The 21,722-nt window shown below is 31.1% G+C and overlaps 2 protein-coding genes across 2 annotated transcripts; both read right to left on the reverse strand.

Moving 5' to 3' along the window:
• Window positions 1-9,036: 9,036 nt before the first annotated feature.
• LOC132733639 (glutamate receptor ionotropic, kainate glr-3-like) lies at window positions 9,037-12,570 on the reverse strand. Its single transcript, XM_060720300.1, has 7 exons — window positions 12,419-12,570; window positions 11,819-12,014; window positions 11,140-11,366; window positions 10,772-10,876; window positions 10,376-10,539; window positions 9,939-10,090; window positions 9,037-9,603 (listed from the first exon to the last, which is right to left on the reverse strand). The coding sequence occupies exons 1-7, from the start codon at window positions 12,563-12,565 to the stop codon at window positions 9,503-9,505; spliced, it is 1,092 nt and encodes a 363-aa protein (XP_060576283.1). The 5' UTR covers window positions 12,566-12,570; the 3' UTR covers window positions 9,037-9,502.
• A 621-nt stretch (window positions 12,571-13,191) lies between these two features.
• LOC132733636 (uncharacterized) lies at window positions 13,192-19,928 on the reverse strand. Its single transcript, XM_060720296.1, has 8 exons — window positions 19,920-19,928; window positions 19,196-19,406; window positions 16,048-16,247; window positions 15,673-15,837; window positions 15,319-15,402; window positions 14,818-15,006; window positions 14,241-14,341; window positions 13,192-13,330 (listed from the first exon to the last, which is right to left on the reverse strand). Exons 1-8 carry the CDS (start codon window positions 19,926-19,928, stop codon window positions 13,192-13,194), a joined length of 1,098 nt encoding a protein of 365 aa, XP_060576279.1.
• Between the last annotated feature and the right edge of the window lie 1,794 nt (window positions 19,929-21,722).

The following is a 21,722-nucleotide window of genomic DNA, read 5'->3' on the forward strand; positions in this document are numbered from 1 at the left end:
ATACTATGTTATTCTACAATAATTATTTTAGATGTTTTGTTATGAATCTTTAAATAAATGGTTTAAACAAAGCATATTGCATTTCGTTATTTTTTTAACCAGTCATTCTTAATTAGCTAGCGAACAAAATGTGTTTACAAAATCTATAACGCTTCTTTCAATATTAATAATCTTACTTTTCCATTATTCGGGTCATTTTCTGGTACTGGAACAACTAAAACATTATGTAGTTTTGTTGTTCGGAGGGATGTCTTCGATTTGCCATACAACACAAATAACCAACGAGACAAACTGCCTAAGAACGTGCGATTGTTGTTGTATACGCTATCAAATTCATTTGCCTTTTTTCGAAAGACAAAGAAAAGTTTTCAACTACTATTTGCAGGTTATTTTAAACATGTATGTTTTATTTATGTAAATACATGTCTGTCAAATAATTCAAGGATACATTATGCAAAAACCACTGTCATATAATATTATGTCAAAGTGGATTTTTAAAAATGCTTATTAATTAAAACCGATATAAAATGCATAAATCGTAAAATGTAATTACATAAAACACACAGACAAATCATTAAAATCTAAATACAAAAGGGAAACTCTAAAAGTACAAATTTATTCATACTTGCAAAATAACTTTGCTTGCACATTTGTGTCGACACAGAACTATCATATTAAAGAAAACAATAGTATTCAATTGTGGCTTAAACATGGTTCGCTCTATGGTTAGGTCAATAAAGAGCTTATGGAGGTCGTTGGTATGGTAAATAACACTTAGTATTCCCTTTATGGACAGACTGTCTATTACAGATGACATTTCAAAAACTGAAAAGGAAACACAGATGATTTATTATGATATTTGTTTGCTAATATACCTTTCAACAAAGAGGAAAATGTTGTATTGAATAAAACATTCGGCATGGTATCAGAAAAACAATATATTTATAGCTGTACAAAAATACAACCCTCTGGACCATAATTATTAAGAACTTACCTTCTGTAGTTGTTTGGAGTGAAATATAAGTTTTATGCCGGCAAACTGTATCAAAATTTTGAAAAATTGAGGCAGATTATAAATAATATTTTTCTTGGTATTGCTATAAGTATTGGTCTTAAGCAGAACTGTAATACTTTGAATATTAATTTGCCATGTCTTACTATATGTATTTATGTTTAGTGAAATCGATGTCGTAACATAATCATGATTAAATGATTTGCATCAATTAAGAAATATGACTAGACTGATACCCACTTTTTAGTACTAAATGCAGCAGGTCATTAAAAAATTAAAAAATAAATAAATAAAATTAAACAGAAAATAAAAAGATGAATTTTGTGCTAACTGGTGTTTCTTTTCCGACAATTTATTTTTTCAACTCACCAGTTATCATAAAAGAATAAAAGTTATTCCTTTCTTAATACCCCCTGCCTCCATAACACCCACACGAAAAGAAAACGACAACAACAAAAGAAAATCGCAAAAATAAAAATCAAACACAAAAAGCAAACAACCAACAAAAAACCCAGCTTCGTCGGCATCAAAAAAACAAATATACCTACAATTTGACCTATTTTATCTTAATATGGAACTCAATACCTGTTGACTCCTCGTATATAATAATAGCATTTTTCCATTGTAGATGGTCAATGAGTTGAGAAACAACCGCTGGACCATTGAACAGTGTGCCAGTAACAAGAGACTTGTCTCCGCTTGTCTTTGTACTTCTGGTATTTTCCAACTCTCTGACGTGTGGTTCATACTTGCCGACACATTCTGATGGCTTGATATCACTTATAGATTGAACCTAAAATTACACACATTATATATTATTAAATACATTTTGTAACAATTTAAAATCTACAGGGACATTGCTCGGCAATGCATACTCATTTTAAATGGCATTCACTAATTAAAAAAATAAAATATTTAAAAAATACTTTCATGTGCACTATGTCGAGTAATTTGCATTGATAATTAATTGCTGTTAAAAGGAAATTCAACAGCCACTAACCTTTTCACATTCATAATTTATAGATTGATATCTAAATTGGGTTATGTTTTTAAAATATTTGGAGTATTACGTGAGTTATGATTTTGAATGTTACCAGATTACCGTTTGTAATGGTGGTATTATAGAACTGTTTCGGAAGCCCCATATAATCAGTCGTTTGTTGAAAGTTTGTAACAGTAACTTCTTTTTGTCAAAAAATGAAGGTGTCTGTAATAGCACGATCACATCTATTGAGGCACCCCTGTCAAGTTGAAAAACTGCAAAAGTAAGGAATCGAACCAAAAGTCCGTGTAAACCATTATAAATAATTAAAAAAATAACTTTTACATAACTTCGGTAATACTAGCGTTAAATAAAAATGATAAAAAATATATGCCATCAGTTTAGTTTCTTTGATTGTTTTGTTTTGTACCCTTATTTCTACGCATTCTTTTGGCATTGCTGGGACAAACGGCTTTCCTATTTTATCTTACAATTATTAAACAAGTAGAGATTTTGATGCTAAAGAATCAAGTCGCCGGATAGAAATATGATTGTATTATCATAATAAATAAAAGAAAATATCAGTTTAATGGTTCGAGTATAAAGAAAAGAAGAACAATAAGTTGAGTAATGTTTATTCAGAAACACGTTTTCACGTACTTGCCACAATTATATCTTTCTTGCTATAAACTTTGTAAAAGAGTTTTATGCAATAAATTCATGTTATGTTATAATAAAACATCATATTTGAAGCAAACTTGCTTAGCAATTTTGTCAAGAAACTGTTAAAGCAAGTACTGTTTGGCAATATTTACCCGAGACTCAATAATTGTCGGGAGCTGTTCGTTAGCTTACATAACTTATTATGATTAATGTTAACGCTTTCATTGTAAGTATAATTACATGTATAATTATATCAATTAATACTGCTTGGTGGCCTAGTGGTAAGTTGTAACCTAAATATATGTTGGCGCAAGTTCGAATCTTGGACAAATCCTGTGTGTAGTTTTCATACATTGATTTTTATTATATCTTTTAACTTTATGAAACATAAGTTGATAAATCGTGTGTTTCATTTCTAGCACTTATTTTATTTCATAATTTTGATAAATGGTCAAGTTTTGCAAAATACAAAAAGTACTATAAAAGAAAACATAAAAAATCACTTTATCGAACCTACAGTCTTCAATTTGAAACTAACTTAAAATCTAACACCTTGTCATCGAGGCTTGTAAAGCAAGTGATATGATTATAATTCTACTTTTAATTCTACTTTATACATATACCGTTGTACCATACTGAATCCGATAATTACCGACAAATTATTACCGATCATCGAATATTTGCAAAGTGACCATGAAAATATATATGCTTAATTATTGCATAAAACAATGCAATTCTACTGTAAAAGTGGTGTCTGCATAAAAAAAATATTCTTATGCACTATCGAAAAAATATATTATTTAGCTGAAATCAATATTCCTGTCGTTACTATATAGTTAACGTTTAATTGCCTTCCAGTGCGATAAACTATCAACACAAAGATAGTTTATTAGTTTTCTCTGTGTATCCAATACGATTCCGGCCCCTACTGTCATACCGAGATTTTTCATACAAAATTACTTTGATTTGCACTTTTATCAGCTGCCAACCATTCACAAGTTACCTGTATGTCTGTCTTATCAGCCATTTGTTACTATTAATAGATTTTATAACAATAACATACAACGTGTAGTCACGTGATTCTGGGAGAAGCTGTTTATAATAAATAAGATAAAAAAAATAGAATAGGTCTCATAACGTACAAACAACCAGATAATTTAAAAGTGTCATTTCAAATATCATGCATGATTTATTTATCATAAAATAGCAACGCTTTACACTTTGAAAAAAAGGAAAAACATCCCTAAATTCAATGACTTATCCATAGGGATACGTCATTAATTCAATTTATAAAAATTGTAATGTTGCTTTTTACGATGTCAATACTTAAATATTTCATTTCATTGAGCAAGATTATTGTATGTTTGAATTTTTGAGATTACTGAAAACAGTTGTAGTCTTTAATTGTTCAGTAATTGTTGTGCTTTTATTTACAGATTTTAATGCCTTCTCCTACCATAGGTATAATATTAAACTGTTACAAATATAGTCGCCGGTTTCTACCGGCGACTAATAACCAATTACTCCGCACTGCATATCCGAAGAAACGGGACCAGGATCTGTCCTGTTCGCTGCTTAATCTTTGGAAATTGAAACGTATCCCTTAAATTTTTAATAAACGGAACCAAAAACGACTTTACATAAATCCATCATAAATGTATCATAAAACCATCATTCAATTTATTTCGTAAAATTGTTTTGTAATACTTGGTGCTTTCTGTTTTTCATGACTTATTTTTGTTACGATATTATACTTCTTACCTGTTTTCCTAAGATCAATTATATTCTCTATTTCACTGGGATAATAATTAATTGATACTCCATCTTGAATATTTACTTCGTTTGTTTTGTTTGAAACTCCATACTGCTTTCTACATATGGCACCTTAAATGAAATATATTTGAGCCGTGTCACGACAAAACCAACAAAGTGGGTTTGCGACAAGCATGGATCCAGACCAGCCTGCGCATCCGCGTAGTCTGATCAGGACCCATGCTGTTCGCTTACCAACTCTATTACAAGTGGAGAAACTGACAGCGAACAGCATGGATCCTGATCAGACTGCACGGAGGCGCAGTCTGGTCTGGATCTATGCTGGTCGCAAACCCACTATGTTGGTTTTGTCATGACGCGGCTCATATGAGGACTTATCCATAAAAAACTAATCACATTTTAATTTTTTTTTAAGGTGTTATATGTGTAATTGACAATGTTTCAAAAGCCATTAAAAACTTTACATTATTAAACTTATCATATTCTTGACACAAATATAAAAAATAACAAAAGTTTACCGTCTTGCTTGTAAAATGTTCAATTTAAAATTTAAACATTTTAAATATTAATATGAAATTAAACATTTGTATCAGTTTAAAAAAACAGTAACAGCAAATATGTTTCATTTCATTTGTTTCAGTTTAAGAAGAGTTTTACTTATTAATTTTCATCTGACTTTAGAAGTGGTAAGAAACACTAATAGATTTAATATAAAAAAGAATCAAAACAAAAGAAAAGTATATCTAAAATAAAATTGGTAAATTGTACCAGCTACGTGTCGGATTTTATAAAAAAAAGGCAGAGTGTGGGAGGTAATAAGAAATTTATTTTCTATAAATTCTAAGTCAAATTTTCCATTAAGAAATGAATGCATATGATTTATTGATTAAATATAATGTGCACAAATATTTGCAGTACACATTTTACATATTTTTCGATGTTTGAAAATTGTTTTATTTGCATAATTATATACATATATAAATTTTTGCAAGTGTGGTATACACACAGTAACAATATCATTCACAAAACATACAGGCTCTTTAATCACCATTAATCACCATAATAAGAACAAAAACGCTTACCAATTACAAACTCCAATGCTTGCACGTATGAAATTAAAATAACCAGTATCCATGATATAACAAAAATATGTCTAATTAATGTGCCAAACATTGGTTCTATGTTCTGCTATAAGTCCAATGTGATTACTTCAAAAGTCAGTAAATATTTTTTCCATATGCTTATACTAACATATTTATTTGCTAAAAAATAAGATGTTTGGTATCCATTTCATCGGGAGTTTATACTACCAAAGGTACCAATAAATTTCTTTGGTCCCTATCAATACCCGATACTTCAAATTTTAAAATCGATTTTAAAATTTAAAGATCGATCATAAAATCGATTGACCAATTCAAAAAACAGAGCCTGATGTGAACCGCCTTTAAGGCAGCAATTTTGAATTTGTCTTTCGTTAGAACCAGTGAGTATATATGCAGCTGTGACAGGCAGGTGTAGTAGGGGCAACATTGTCCTATGGCACATCTCTAGTTAACTATGAAAATTCATATATATAGTGTAATCTGATTGGTTAATGATATGTGCATACGACCTAATTATCTCGTTTGCACCACATAATAATACGCGACATAGCATCTCGTGCGCACCACTTATCTCATGCGCACGACTAACCAACTCGTGCGCACCACTTTAATATCTTGTGCGCACCACTTAGCAACTCGTGCACACGACATAGTATCTCGTGCACTCACGGTGCACACCTCTTAATTACCTCGTGAGCACGACTGAAAATACTTTTTTCGAGAAATTCTTAAACCATTTTATGAAAAACTATACCAAAAATTTTAGATCATTCGCTTACTCTGTTTATCCAGGATAATTTCTATCGCGCAAAATGTCATAAAAAAGAAAAGAGTTGAAGCACGAAATCGACTAAGGATTGAACATAACATCAATTTTTAATTCTGAGTATATATCTTTATTATATATTTCATATTTTTCTGTTTTATGTGCCCTAGTTGATCTATGTGAGATTTTCAAAGATTTTTTAAATTTTACTTTTGGAACTCAATGGAAATGCTTATTTTTACATGAAATGGAACCTGTATCTAAGAATGTCATAAAGAACAAAATATTGTCAGTTGGTTTCCGACATTAATTTGAATATAACATAAAATACAAAGTTATATTTCAAAGAATTTTTCAACGTCTGACATTCCAAGGAGGGGAACAGAATTATTATAAAATAATTCAATAACATATTCAATTACTCATGACTCATATAACACAAATATTACATCCATAGTTCTTTGATTTATATTCACTTTGGTTGTTACATTTGTACATTAAAACTATTTTGAATATTTACTCTGGCTTTTTTCGTTATGATAAAAACATACTTTTGATAGCCCCCGTTTTAATTCAATCAGAATAAATGGAGTTGATTGAGGTGAATTAGATTTGCAAGATATCGTCAAATGCATGTCTCATTCCTTCATTTGTCTGATGTAATTAATTTCAGTTCATTAAAAATTGATTGTTTAATGCTTAAAATTAAACCCAGAATTATTAATCGACACAAATTCATTTGAATGTGGATTGTTATATATTTTGATAGTTTATCAATACACCAGATAAATTGACTTTATGAAGAGAATTTTAATAGCACTTAATTGAAATACGTTCTGACTTTGGATCGTGAAATATTTAGTACGGGAAATTGATTGGGATTCAATTTAATTATTTTTTTACAGTTACATATTCATGTACTTTCAATATCTGTAATTCAGCAGCAATTTCAGGACATTAAATATTTGTCCTACAGCTCAGTGTTTCTTTGATTAGTTTAAGCAGATGTTGTGCGCACTACTAATGCTTTTCTATTCAGGTCCAGCCAGTCCAGCTCGGGTTTTTCTTTACCACATTGTATCAACTACATGAGAGTTACAGAAATATCAGTAAAAACAGTACCTGTTTTGTTATTTGGTATGAATAATACAACTCGTACTGGCTTGTTCCTTCCTTTGTATGCGTCCGAAAATAAATCGATGTATATTGTTATGCACCTTGTCGTCCGGCCGTCTGTTAGCAGGTTTCGTGTTCGGTCTGTATCTTTTAAAACGATGGAAAGAAATTGAAACTACTTGCCAGTAATGCTAACCATAATGAGACGATGAGCAGAGCACATGTTTGACCTTCCACATGTCAAGGTCAAGATCACACTTAATCATTTTGTATCAATTACAAAATTTCGTGTCCAATCTGTTGAACAGTGTGAAACTACAAAGCCCAGATTTGGCAAGTAGCACCAATGGTTTTAGAACTTCTTTTACGGTCTGTATCAAACATTTGTAACTTTAACTTCGTCAATATCGAGACTAAACGTTTTGATGTTTACAGTTACAATCAATGCAAAATATATATCTTACTGATGGTAAGTTAGAGGTGGAAACAACTGACGTACCATTCAACCTTGTTACCGTTTTTTTTTTACCCGGACATTATCAAATTATTCCACGTTACAATACATTGTATTTGCATTTATATTTTATATGAACTTTATGTATTTGTTGTACATTACGTAAATCTGCAGTACGTAACAAAATTCGACAATTAATACGGACGAATAACTGCAGCTGTAAAAGTAGTTTTATTAGTAATGCCATGTAGTGACTAGTTTAAAAATGGTTTGTATGGTTAGTATCTAACACAAGGCAGTCGAAGGACGAACAAAAAACATAAAAGACTGTATCTTGTTTTCCTGATATGGTTTACATTATTTTTTTTACTTCAAATATAAAGAGAATATTATAAGTTCGTAAAATTATGGATTAAATACAATGTACTTTGCTCCCGTCAAACAAAAATACACCCTGCAAAGAAGTCATTTGAAATGGGCATGTCGATAGCAGAATGAACATTTCCTTGGAATTTCCCGACAAAATTAAGTCCAGGCTTTGTCCTGTCAAATCATTTTAAAGAATCTTGTGTGAGATTCCGTTCTGATTATTTAGTTTAGTTTTTCTCAACAAAAAATGATCTCAAACGTACTATAAAACTTAAAAATAATACCATTTTGACTTATTTCAACGACTTGTCAGTTCTTAACGACTTTGTGATCAAACTTTAATGTTTTGATATCGGCATTGTCATTTCCCAACATTAAAATGGCCTTAACTCAGTTCTCAACGTTAAAAGTCTAATGTTTCATCGGATACATCAACTAAATTTCGCCAATGCGATTTGCATGGGAAAGTAAGCAAACGTAACATGCGACATGTCACAATGATTGTGAGATGTCGCGAAACCTTATTTCTTATTTCTTAAACGGAAAACTATTTCTTGCACATAGTTCCTATTGATTCTTTGACAGAAGTACAATTTTCCAATATCCGGTTAAACTGTAACATTTGAAGCTCAGAACTTAATACAATAGATCTAACATTGGAACAAATGAACGGTCAAAATAAGGTCCTTTTTTGGCAGTAATTGTAATAAGTAGATAGTGTACCATAACGACCACAACTAAGCGAGGATAATGATAAGCTTCTAGGAATGAACTTAACAAGCATCTTTATACATGTATGTCAAAAAAGAAATAGAAACTATAAAGTGAAAACAGCAACACGTTTTGGTTTCTTTCTTTGCACGTTTTCAGTAGATATGACAGCATAAAATCACAATTATGATCAATGGAATATATGGTGATGATAAATCTATACATCAAGTCATGTTTGGTAACACATTTAATAAATAGAAAGTTCAATTCACATCTTGTATTGGTCAACTGGAAATATCGCCAATTACTTATAGACCTATCTTAAAACTGTCGTGTTCTTCAATAAATCATTTGTTGCTAATGTACATCTTTTTGCTATGTCGCCAGCCAGGTTATTTTGTATCTTTTTGAATTTTCATTTAATTTTTGCCTTATATTTTTGTCATAAATAAAAATTGTTTAGTCCTGTTTTCCTGATCCTTTTCTAATAATTCTAACATTTTCTTAAATATAGTCTTAAACTAGGTTAAACGCGTTTTCTCTTTTAAATAATTCAGTCTTTTCTTGCACGCACATGTCTCTGTATCGATGATGGTCTAATCTTTGAAATGAGGATTTCTGCCCCAAACACAATTGCACTTAAAGCTAGTCCACCTGAGGAAAAAATATATTTCTATAATATCAACAGATTCTCGGTCTATAGTAACGTAATTCAGTATCTTTAATAAACGCCTTTAAAGAAAAATAGACTTATTTGCCGCCAAGCTCTTTGAATGTTAAATGCAACAATTATAAAACCATATCAACAGCACCGAGGCAGCGCTACTTGAACATCCATAGTGTGATTTATTGGCTGACAAATCTATTATGTCGATGAACATATATGGTATAAACAATTTTCTATTGTAAGCAAGGGAAGTGTATTTATTAAATTTAGTATAATCACAATTAAGTGAGATTTTAACTCTTTTCTAAATGTATGATATTACCGGCGGCAACATAGAAAGCACTTTGTACATGTTTCAATCTCAATTGTTTCGCCTCTGCTTTTGTTGTTTCGTCGCTGCATTGTTGTTTCTTCGATTGCCACCACTTCTTTTTCAAGACTTTTATCAAACCGGAGCTATACATTTGCGACAACCTGACAATATTTAAAGAATAATATAAGATACAATATTTGTGGATATAACCAAACAGGTTACTAGTATTACACATTAGTTGATCTTTGTGACAAAAAAAATAACAAAACTAATGTTGTTTCCCAATGTATGTTCATAATAATGTATTACATTTGTCATATCATACAAAAAATATTTTAAATTTTTGACATATCGCTCACATTGTTGCGACATATAATTACTAAATACAATATATGTGTACAATTATCAAAGAAATAAATGTTTGACATTAAAAACTGTTTTAATACCTATCAGCAAATATTTTTACATGAGGGGAATTGTCAGGAAAACCAAATGCTTCGGTAAGCGTTATAAATCTTTCTCGTATCTTAGTTAGTCGACAGTCATTTGCTATTGCTTTAGTTATGGAACCATCGTCACCGATAAACGCATAATTGTCTTCATTTTTAACCTATAAATAAATATTAATACTTTTTTCTGCTACTTAGTTGGTATTAGATTAGCATCATTCATACATAAAATAATATAATACATAAAATAATAAATCAAAACCGTTTTATTTTACATATGTTTCAAATTTGATCTCATTTGGCAATGTCTCTTGAGATGAAAAATGCCACTTTTTTGAACATAACATAACATAACATGATACTTCAGAATACAAACTGAAACAAAATACTTACTTTATTGATGTGATAGGCATTGTTGGTGTTAAGTATACCTGGATCTGTTTCATTAAACCGTCTAATTGCTTCACCTATTGCTTTGAAATTCGGAACAGTGGATGTCTATAAATATAAAATACATTTTGTAATTCATTTGACAATCATGGTGGTCTTTTATCTTTTTCTACTTCATAAATATATTTCTTGGCTTGAAATATCACTTTTTGGTATTAAGTAAAGATAACACCGACACATGACGGTGAATCAATCTGAATTTGTATTTGATAGTGATATAAAAAACAAAGTGGGAAAAATATAAATATAATTTAAACCCAGTGTTGATTTAAACACGTATCATTTTACCTAATCATTTGACGTATAATTACCATGAATTTCTGTTCCCAGAGTGTTCCACCTATTGTTCCCCACGTGTATCTATCAGATTGTTGGAGCATTTCACTCAACGAATTAAATGGTTTAATTTCTTTAACTACAGACAAGCAAGCTATGAGATTTCCGCAGTACGTTCCATAGATTACCAAACAAAACAAACACCATCCACAGAAGAATGTCCTGCCAGTTATCGACTTAGGCTCATGGTCAGCAGTATGGCCTTCACAAATAAGTATAAAATTATAAAAAAGATACATTAGACAAAATGTTTGAAATATCTTAAATTATAATCTAAATTAAAATCAGAGAGATGTAACAGATTTCTGTTTCAGTTTAAAGTGTATTAAGCTATATTCACTAGCTGTGGATTATAAAGTTATCGGTCATAAAATTGATTACAAAATAGCTTGAAAGACAGAAATTTATTAGTATGTTTAATTGATAGCGAGTATGGTATGAGTAGAATATGAGAACTATACTGTCAAAAGGGAGCTTTACTGTATTATAAATCCTCCCAAATCAAACATTATTGATGTTTTTTTGAAATTTAAAGAACACTCGGGGAAAAACAAAACTTTGATGTAAAAATTTTCAATCATATAGAATAATAGAAATATATTCCAAAGAATTTCACCATGTTATGTGGTATATGCCAAGGTCACGTGTTCTTACCTTCATTCAATAAAATCAAACCCAGACCAGAAATAGACCCATAAAATGACATGAATCCGCATCTGTTCTTCAAACAATTGTGAACAGATGGATGTGACTTTAACGCAGTTGTATAGTACGGGTTGTAACGTTCCAAGATCATCATAATAATGGACCCAAGTAAAAGTGTGGCGATGACAAGTACATAAACCTGCCACTGAAAAATAAACGAAGATTAATCATGAGCATGGTCAACGACAAGAAACAAGCAATTTAATTTTCACCTTTTCACCTGAATGAGTTGGTGGTGGTGGTGGTAGTGGTGGTAGTTTAAACTCGGCAGCAACCCGCCCTGTTGCACAGCTTCTTTACGAATTGATTCTGCAAACGCTGATGATGAATCAAACTGTCACTAATCAATTCAATCAAGTTAGATAGAAAAATATAAACGTTGAAGAAGAAGAAATGATGTTAATAGTTTATTTATTTGATATGATATACTATTTTAACACGACAGACTACTGTTGTTAGCACACCTGAATATACAGTCGACATTTATTTTTCTCTCGCATATACTGAGTACATTTAGATTTACAACTATATGTTCAAATATAGACAAACCTTCAAGGGATCGGCTAGTTTTCGCCAGTTGTTGTTTTCATTACTCAATCGTTTAAGAAGTACAGTGCTAAAGCCAAAGTAAAATGGGAATGTGAAATCCATGACCATTTCTCGGTCGTTTGTTATTGCAATATCACCTACAACCATATCAACTTCCTGTAAACAAATGAAACGATTCGATGTATTCTTTTGTTCAGAATGTCAAAACGTAAATTATCATTTTACCAAAATAGTGTTTGTTATAAAGTTTTTCATATCAGAAGGCAATCAACATTCGTAGCTAGAAATCGTTTGGGTTCAAGAACTTACTTCTTGGTTAGTATAAGCAAGGAATGTCTATCAACTAGAACTGTATTGAAATCGAAAATTGGCAAAATATTTACTTAAAGCCTGCCAAAAAAACATAAGAAACATGTTTTGATCATAATAGCACACAGGATATGGTAATTAAGATATTGCCCACTGCTGCTCAAATCTTGATAACAGCATTACAGGGCTGTTATTGTTCATAATATGTATTGATATATTCACATCATTTTTAATATAAATTATGAGTATTAAAATTGTTCATATGTTCTGTTATTGAAAATGGAATTAATGCTATTTATGAATGTGTATATAGTCGCTGATAATTCGTACGTCGCACAAAATCGTTTTCAAATTTCCCAATTACTTATTTACAACTTACAAAAAGCTACACCATCATTTAGTACATATTTACATGTTACTTTTAAAGTCACGGTTTCTCTTATAAGAAACAATTTAAACAAAGGTTAAAGATAAAAAACTGTAGATATAGTAGTAAATGTTCGTGCCTTTCTTTGGACTTGTCCAATTAGACCATTGAATGCCATCGTAGTTTTGTTCACAACCATTCCGTAATTACCATCTGGTACCTCAGATAACTGATACCTAAAACAATAATCTAGACGATAAAGGAAAATGATTAGAAAGTTCTAATGATGTGTTCAATTTAAAGTCCGATGGATGATTATCAGCTTTCTTGCGTTTTCAATTTTCAAAGGTTCCTGGATAAAAAAGAAAACGATTATATTAAACTGAAAATAATGCATTCATTTCTCTTGTTTTCATGTTACATGTAAGAATTAAAGATAAACTTTCAAATAAAAGTTTTCAACAAATTCTAAAGGCAGGTTATTTCAATTTAAATAAAAGTAACAGAATGGCATCATGTTATGAATTGATTTAAAATAGTTGAAGAAGAACTTGAAGGTCGGAATCTTGAAAATCTTACAGATAAAACAGCATGCCCCGCCTCCACTTTATTACCTTAGTTATTGATTACATACATGTATACAGATAACGAATAAAAACTTAAAAATTTTGTATGTTGTAATTAAGAATGAACAAAACTTAAGTGGAATTTTATATATGTATATAATTATTCTTCTAAAACAATTTCCAATCATCCAAGAATATATTGAATATGTACTGCAAATGTTTATATGCATTATAAGTAATCTTTAAAATATATGCATACATTCTTATTGAAAATTTTGGCTAAGACTTTATCGAAAACATATTTCTAATTACATCTCTTTATTTACATGAAATGTAAAATCGGTAATATCTTTGAAAATAATGCTTTTTTGGAACTTAAAATATTGATAAAATCTTCATTTGCGCATCATATTTGTGGTATAAAACCATAAAAATTGAGTTACAGAATCTTTAGTCATAATTTCTATTCTGGATGTACAGTCGTGTCGTGCAGGAAAATAAAAATACTTACATAAGCTCTTTTCAATATTTCTCAACTTAATATCGACTTAAAGAGGGATGAAGGAAAAATAATACGTACGTAAAATTGAGAGTTTCGGCCAGATCAGAGAGGATATCAATACAAAACCCCGTTAACTTTGTTACACCGTTTACCGTTTGCTTGATAATAAATGGCGGATACTGTAAAAATAGTGTGTATTAAGCATTAATGTATTATCAAAATAGATTTACGCAAGTGTTGAAAGTAATTTAAAAATTTTACCTTACACACTTTGATCTTACATAAAAGATATTGTATTTTATACATAGATATTTAAGTAGTAATGTTAAAAACCAATGATGTTCCTTTACCGTTATATAAAAGATACTTAGAATTATGCATACATATCTAAAATTGTATGTTGAAAAGCAATTTTTAAATCCCTTGATCAAACATAAACGTCCTTGTTGGAACTCGATAATTACTGCTTGATATATTTGTAATTTAATAGTTTTTACGATAAGTTACATGATAACAATTATTATATATAATTTACATTTGAAAACTGTTTGTGTCTTCGAGCCGAATCGAATAATTTGTACATCACTTTAATCAATATTTTAGTTATACCATTCTGTAAAATGTATTGTATTGAATGACTCAAACAGGAACATACCACGATCACCGACACAAAGAACGTTTGTTTGTTATATTTATACTTTAAATTTGGGTATAAATCTTCCTCGATCACAACTTGTCCAGTTGGCATTACATAGCCAACTGTTCGATTCTGCAAACCTGTTTGTGTCCACACCGTTGTTGTCAGGTTACACCCTTCACAATAAATATATTCTGGCGATGAAACCTATAATATTAGCATTGAGGAAGTAAAGAAATTGTTTTAAGAAGTAACAAATTAAGATTAATATATGACATTTTATGGTTATCTCTCACAGAAATGAATATTATCTGCGCAGTAAAGCAGTGATGAATGTTAATACGGTGAAATTGAAATGTTGCAGGTCTAAAACTGAAAGATCTGTTTATTAATTGGAAAACAATATGGTTTCTACCTTCCATCACAATGACACCGACCTAAGAGGATTTGTCAAAGAAATATTTGAAATATCAGTTTCATAAAACTTATTTGTACATTAAGAGATAGATAGAAAATAACCTTTTCAATAACGTGGACTATTTCTGTCTTTGTCATACCTTCATCATTATCAATTAAGTTCCTTGACAGTAAAGATAGAAAGGTCTGAAAACAAGACAATCATTGATGAAGGAAAAGACCTTAAAGCTTCAGTATATTGTGGAATATTTATATATTTTGCAGCAGACGATTCCACTACAGAGAGTAAATTGACAAAACAAACAATGTTCAATAGCTTATTCAAACTATCCATGCATTTTTCATTATATAAACTTTTAAAACATTTATTCTGAATCAGCTGGCATATTCATTGAATAAAAAAGAAAATGGATTGTTTTAAAAGCACATAATCGACGTAATACTGTAACTGATTACCTTTCTATTACCCGAGTCAATTTCCGGTATATGAACAACTAAAACATGATGGAGTTTTGTAGATTGGAGGAACGCCTGTGATTTGCCATACAACACAAATAACCAACGAGACAAACTACTTAAGAACGTGCGATTGTTGTTGTATACACCATCAAACTCATTTGCCTTTTCGAAAGAATGAATTGTAATGTTTTCAATTATTGTATGTAGTCTGTAAACATGTACTTTAAAGATGAGTCAATTAAAACCGAAATAAAGAGGCAATTCATAAAATTTACAAACAAAAAGCATTTGTGCAAGAATTTGTAACTACTCGTTAGGAAAAGAAATATATCAAGCTTTAACGGACCATCTTGAGATTAAAGTAATACATACTTGCGCAATAACCTTGCTTGCACATTTGTATCGACATAGAACTATCATGTTAAAACAAACAATGGTCTTCCATTGTGGCTTAAACATTGTCCTTTGTACTGTTAAGTCAATAAAAAGCTTATGGAGGTCATTGACATGGTATAAGACGCTCATTATTCCTTTTTTAGACAGGATGCCAATCAAAGACGACATTTCAAAGACTGAAAAAGAAGCAAAACATCATCAAATTAGTTTTATATAATGTTTTCTTCTGCCAACAATTCAGAAAATGATAAATGGTAACTGTTACATCTATTTTTTCTTATTCACGAAATATATAATTCATGTATACATGTATAAGTATGATTAATGTATATTAAAACGAGTTTTAACGACAAGTTTAAATCATAGATTTACATTGGTTGAGAAGGCAATGCTTTTCAGAAGAATTCTAATTGTGTGCATACTTTTAGACGTTGCAGAACATTGGCATCTTCTAAAGAAGTGATACTGAATAAAAACGATCATATTGAGATTTAGTTAAATCGAATGATTACTCGTTTCTTTTTTGTAATATAACTGCTTGATACAACTGTATACATAGTATATTAAATGGTGGAAAGTTTGAACTATACACTTCATTTCAGTAAATACTAATTAAACAGCATGCTCAAAAACATCATGATTAAAAATGATCAAGAAACATTTTAGGCACATGACCCTACTTATACCTCCAGATTTAGTGCCAACGATGACAAACAAGAGGGCCATGATGGCCCTGGGGTCGCTCACCTGAACATAGGCCCTCAGGGCCGGGCCAGTTTAAACCAAAGGGCTTTTATTTGAACTAACTTGGAAGACACCCATTAGAAGATATTTCATGATGTTAAGTTTTTACTATACACAAATAATGAATAACAATGATTTTTGCCCCCTCCCACCTCTCCCTGGCAGGGCCAATTTTGACCCAATGGCTTTTATTTGAACAAACTTGGTAAACATCCATTAGAACATGTTTCATGCTAAATATCTTAGCTCTAGCTCTTTTGGTTTTTTAATAGAAGATTTTTAACTTTTTACTCTATGTATATAGGGAAAATCAATAACCCCTGGGACAGGGCCAATTTTGACCCCAGAGCTTTTATTTGAACAAATTTGGTAGACACCCATTAGAATATGTTTCATGCTAAATATCTTAGCTCTAGCTCTTTGGGTTCTTTAAAAGAATTTTTTTTAAGTTTTTACTATATGCACATAGGGAAAATCAATGACCCCCTGGGGCTGGGCCAATTTTGACCCCAGGGCTTTTATTTGAACAAACTTGGTAGACATCCATTAGAACATGTTTTACGCCAAATATCTAAGCTCTAGCTCTTTGGGTTTTTTAGAAGAAGACTTTATTAAGTTTTTACTATATGCATATAGGGAAAATCAATGACCCCCTGGAGCGGGGCCAATTTTGACCCCAGGGCTTTTATTTGAACAATCTTGGTAGACACTTATTAGAAGATGTTTCATGCTTAATATCTTAGGTCTAGCTCTTTGGGTTCTTTAAAAGAAGATTTTTTTAAGTTTTTACTATATGCATATAGGAAAAATCAATGACCCCTGGGGCGGGGCCAATTTTGACCCCAGGGCTTTTATTTGAACAATTTTGGTAGTCACTTATTAGAAGATGTTTCATGCTTAATATCTTAGGTCTAGCTCTTTTGGTTCTTTAAAAGAAGATTTTTTAAAGTTTTTACTATATGCATATAGGGAAAATCAATGACCCCCTGGGGCGGGGCCAATTTTGACCCCAGGGCTTTTATTTGAACAAACTTGGTAGACATCCATTAGAACATGTTTAATGCCAAATATCTAAGCTCTAGCTCTTTGGGTTTTTTAGAAGAAGATTTTTTTAAGTTTTTACTATATGCATATTAGGAAAATCAATGACCCCCTGGAGCGGGGCCAATTTTGACCCCAGGGCTTTTATTTGAACAATCTTGGTAGACACTCATTAGAAGATGTTTCATGCTTAATATCTTAGGTCTAGCTCTTTGGGTTCTTTAAAAGAAGATTTTTTTAAGTTTTTACTATATGCATATAGGGAAAATCAATGACCCCTGGGGCGGGGCCAATTTTGACCCCAGGGCTTTTATTTGAACAATCTTGGTAGACACTCACTAGAAGATGTTTCATACCAAATATCTAAGCTCTAGCTCTTTGGGTTTTCTAGAAGAAGACGTTTAAAGTTTTTTCTTTCGGTTGCCATGGCAACCAGAGTTCTGCATGGAATGGAATTCTTTGAACAACTTTGTTAAGGCTTCACACAAGGAACATCCCTGTGAAGTTTCATTATGATCTGCCTTATGGTTTCAGAGGAGATGTTGTTTGAAAAGTGTGAACGGACAACGGACGACGTACGACGTACGACGGACGACGGACACCGGACGACGGACGACGGACAAAGAGTGATCCTAATAGCTCACCCTGAGCATATGCTCAGGTGAGCTAAAAACAACGTGGAAACAGACACCATGTAAAAACTACAAATTTAGACAGTGTCCTTTGTGTCCATAATAAAAAAGACTGCAATTGTGACATTTACTCGCTTTAGAGATGGATCGAATGTCGAAAATGGAAAAAAAAACTTCTGCGCTTCTTAGCGTTAAAGGTAAAAGGACAACTATAGTAAGTGAACCTTTTTTTTTTTTTTTTTGGTCATATAATAATTCAGTAATAATATATCAACGGAACTTCAATAGAGTCAAAAAGCCTTTTAAAAAACTTGAAATGCTAAGATCAAATGAAGGAAAGGATAAAAGATGTTAACACTAGAATTAAATTAGTAATTTTGTGTGATTCTTAGCTCGAGTTAAATGAAAAACGTGGCAATGATTTTCATTTTTGGATCTTTTTGCACAATTAAAACTATTCAGGAAAAAATAGGACAAAGGAATAATCTGAAAATACTCACACAAGTTATTGGTCCTACATTGGACATACATCAAATGATTCACAAATCTTAAAAAAATCCATGCAGTACTGTCATGTCAAAGAGTAAAAAACCTCATTTCAGTTTCTTATGTTACTGATTCTATCTGTTTTTGGCATCTTCAGAGGCATAAAGAAAATCATTTTACCTAAAAGTTGACCTATTTTATCATGTTATGAACCTCAATACCTGTTGCCTCTTCATATATGATAATAGCGTTTTTCCATTGTAGATGGTCAATGAGTTGAGAGGCAACCGCTGGACCATTGAACAGTGTGTCTTTAACAACTGGTTTGTCATCGGTTCTCTCAATAGAACTTGCATCTTCTTCTAACGTTTCGATGCATGGGCCATAGTTGTCGACACATTCCGACGGATTGAAACGAGATATTGACTTAACCTTAAAATAAGTATTACTTACATTATACTTATGTTGAATATATATCGTTACCAATATAATTCTTTAGAATACACAACGCTAATTTCAAGTGGCACTCGTTAGTTTCAAATTTTAGACAAATTCTTTTGCACTTGGTAAATTAACTGTTATCGCTATTGAAAGAAGAAAAGTTGACCGTTGGCAAATAAAAAAAATCCCTAGTAATGTTGAACATTTAATTAGTACTGTTACCAAGTTGCATGTTTGTTTGAAAAAGATTTAACTAAATTGTTATCACATCAATAATACTTTAACAGTGAATGAAACTATGTAATAAAAATACGAATAATATTTAGTATAAAACAATATACATTGCCTACAGCCAAATAACAATGATTCACATGTACAGTGAGAAAATAACAATTAACATTATAGAATCTACAATTTTTAAAAGAATTCAAATTAAGATAGGAACTGATACGAGTAATACTTATAAAGCATACAAGTGATATAGAAAAAACTTCAATAACCAACATTTATCATTATCATAAGTACATATCAATATACCATTAATGAGGTATCCACTTATTATACTATTACAATGATCAAAAAAAAAAAAAGAATCATTTCGGAGAGGCCTTAAATTATTATGTAATATTCCCATTTCTGTTTAGACTCTCTATTATTGTACAAGTTATTGTGTAACTGACCTTTGCACACAATGTCAATGCAGTATTAACAATTTTCCGAAACGTGTTACCAAAATTAATAATGGTGTCTTATATCATAAATTTATATTATTCCAATTTCATAAGCAAGGTCAAATAAAATTACCTTTTGCAGTGGTGGTTGTTTAGCATTATTTCGGGATCCCCAAAAAATCAGTCGTTTTTTGAAAGTTTTAAACAAGGATGTTTCTTTGCCATAAAATGACGGTTTCTGTAACAGCACTATCACATCTATAGAGACATCCCCGTCAAGTCGGGAAACTGTAAGAAAATTCATAATAAGATTTATACTGCGTTTGATCATGTGACCATTGGGCTCAATTAATGGCCGCCGGATCGCTCGTATAAGGTCAGCATATAGTCAACGGTTACTTTATATCTAAAACATGGCCGCACGGTTTCCCGGTATAAAAATTAGATACAGTCCAGTTATTTTTTACATTTAGCTTACTCTGTTTGCACCTGAAAGTCGAAAAAATGTTTTAGATATCTAGTATTATGGGCGAACACGCACATAATGTCGTTATTTTCGAAACATTACACAGCAATATTTGTAATAACATCTTGTGTAAGCCATCAAGAAAACGTTCAGTTGTTTGTTAAATTGCATAACGAAGTTACACATGTATTAACGATGCACGTACAATTGTCGAACATAAATTTCAACAAATTTCATATTGGAAAGTAAAAGGTAAGAGAAATACCTAAATTGTAATGTATATGGTTACTTTTCTTGTTACACGTGATGTAACTTTGCTTAAATTCTTTAAAACGCTGTGCCAGTTAATCCTTTGCCACAAATGCCACATAATTATTGCCAGATTGTAAAGAATAAAGGTATTCAAACGTATATAAAAGCTGCAGAAGTCAAGTTTCTAAAGATGATAGAACTAAATGTCAACATTCTAAAGATACAGTCAAACTTAATTATATACAAATTAAACTGCAAATTAAGCAATAATTGGACCGCATATGTTTTTAAATAAGGGTTCCGTGTGGCATCTCTTTAGGTATAAATTTATCGTTTAATGTATCCTTACCTCGATTTTAGTACTTTATTCGAGCGACCCTGCAGACATTAATTAGGCCTATTTTACGATTTTGGTCATGTGGTCATCAAAACAACGACAATAACAAATATAACGAACTGTTGGTGTATTTATGAAGTGCATTGAAGAAAATTATCTAGTAATTAACCGATGACTATAGAGACATATCTATACCATCAGTTTAGAGGCAGCTGCAGAGTGATAATATTCTGTATAGTTTATAGGTGACTGCATAATGGTAGCACGTTGAAAACTGATATAAATCTATGAAACCATTAATATAAATAATAGAATGTACCACAATCAACTCTGCGGATAAATCCATTTTTTAAATTCAGCAGTTAATGAGTTGAAAATAAAAATATTTAAATTATTGTTCTTCAAGAATGATATAATCCTTTTGGAAATACACAAATGATCATCTGTATATTAAGTTTGTATGTGACTTAAAATCGTTTATTTTTTGAAATTTCAACAAGAACTTATAGTTCTAAGTATTTTGATGACTGCTACTTGTTTCGATATTGAAGTTGTTACCTGTTTTCGCGAGGTCAACGACA

The sequence above is a fragment of the Ruditapes philippinarum genome, unplaced genomic scaffold, assembly GCF_026571515.1.
Source record: "Ruditapes philippinarum isolate M1 unplaced genomic scaffold, ASM2657151v2 ctg337_1_1_1_1, whole genome shotgun sequence".
Taxonomy (NCBI): Eukaryota; Metazoa; Mollusca; class Bivalvia; order Venerida; family Veneridae; genus Ruditapes; species Ruditapes philippinarum.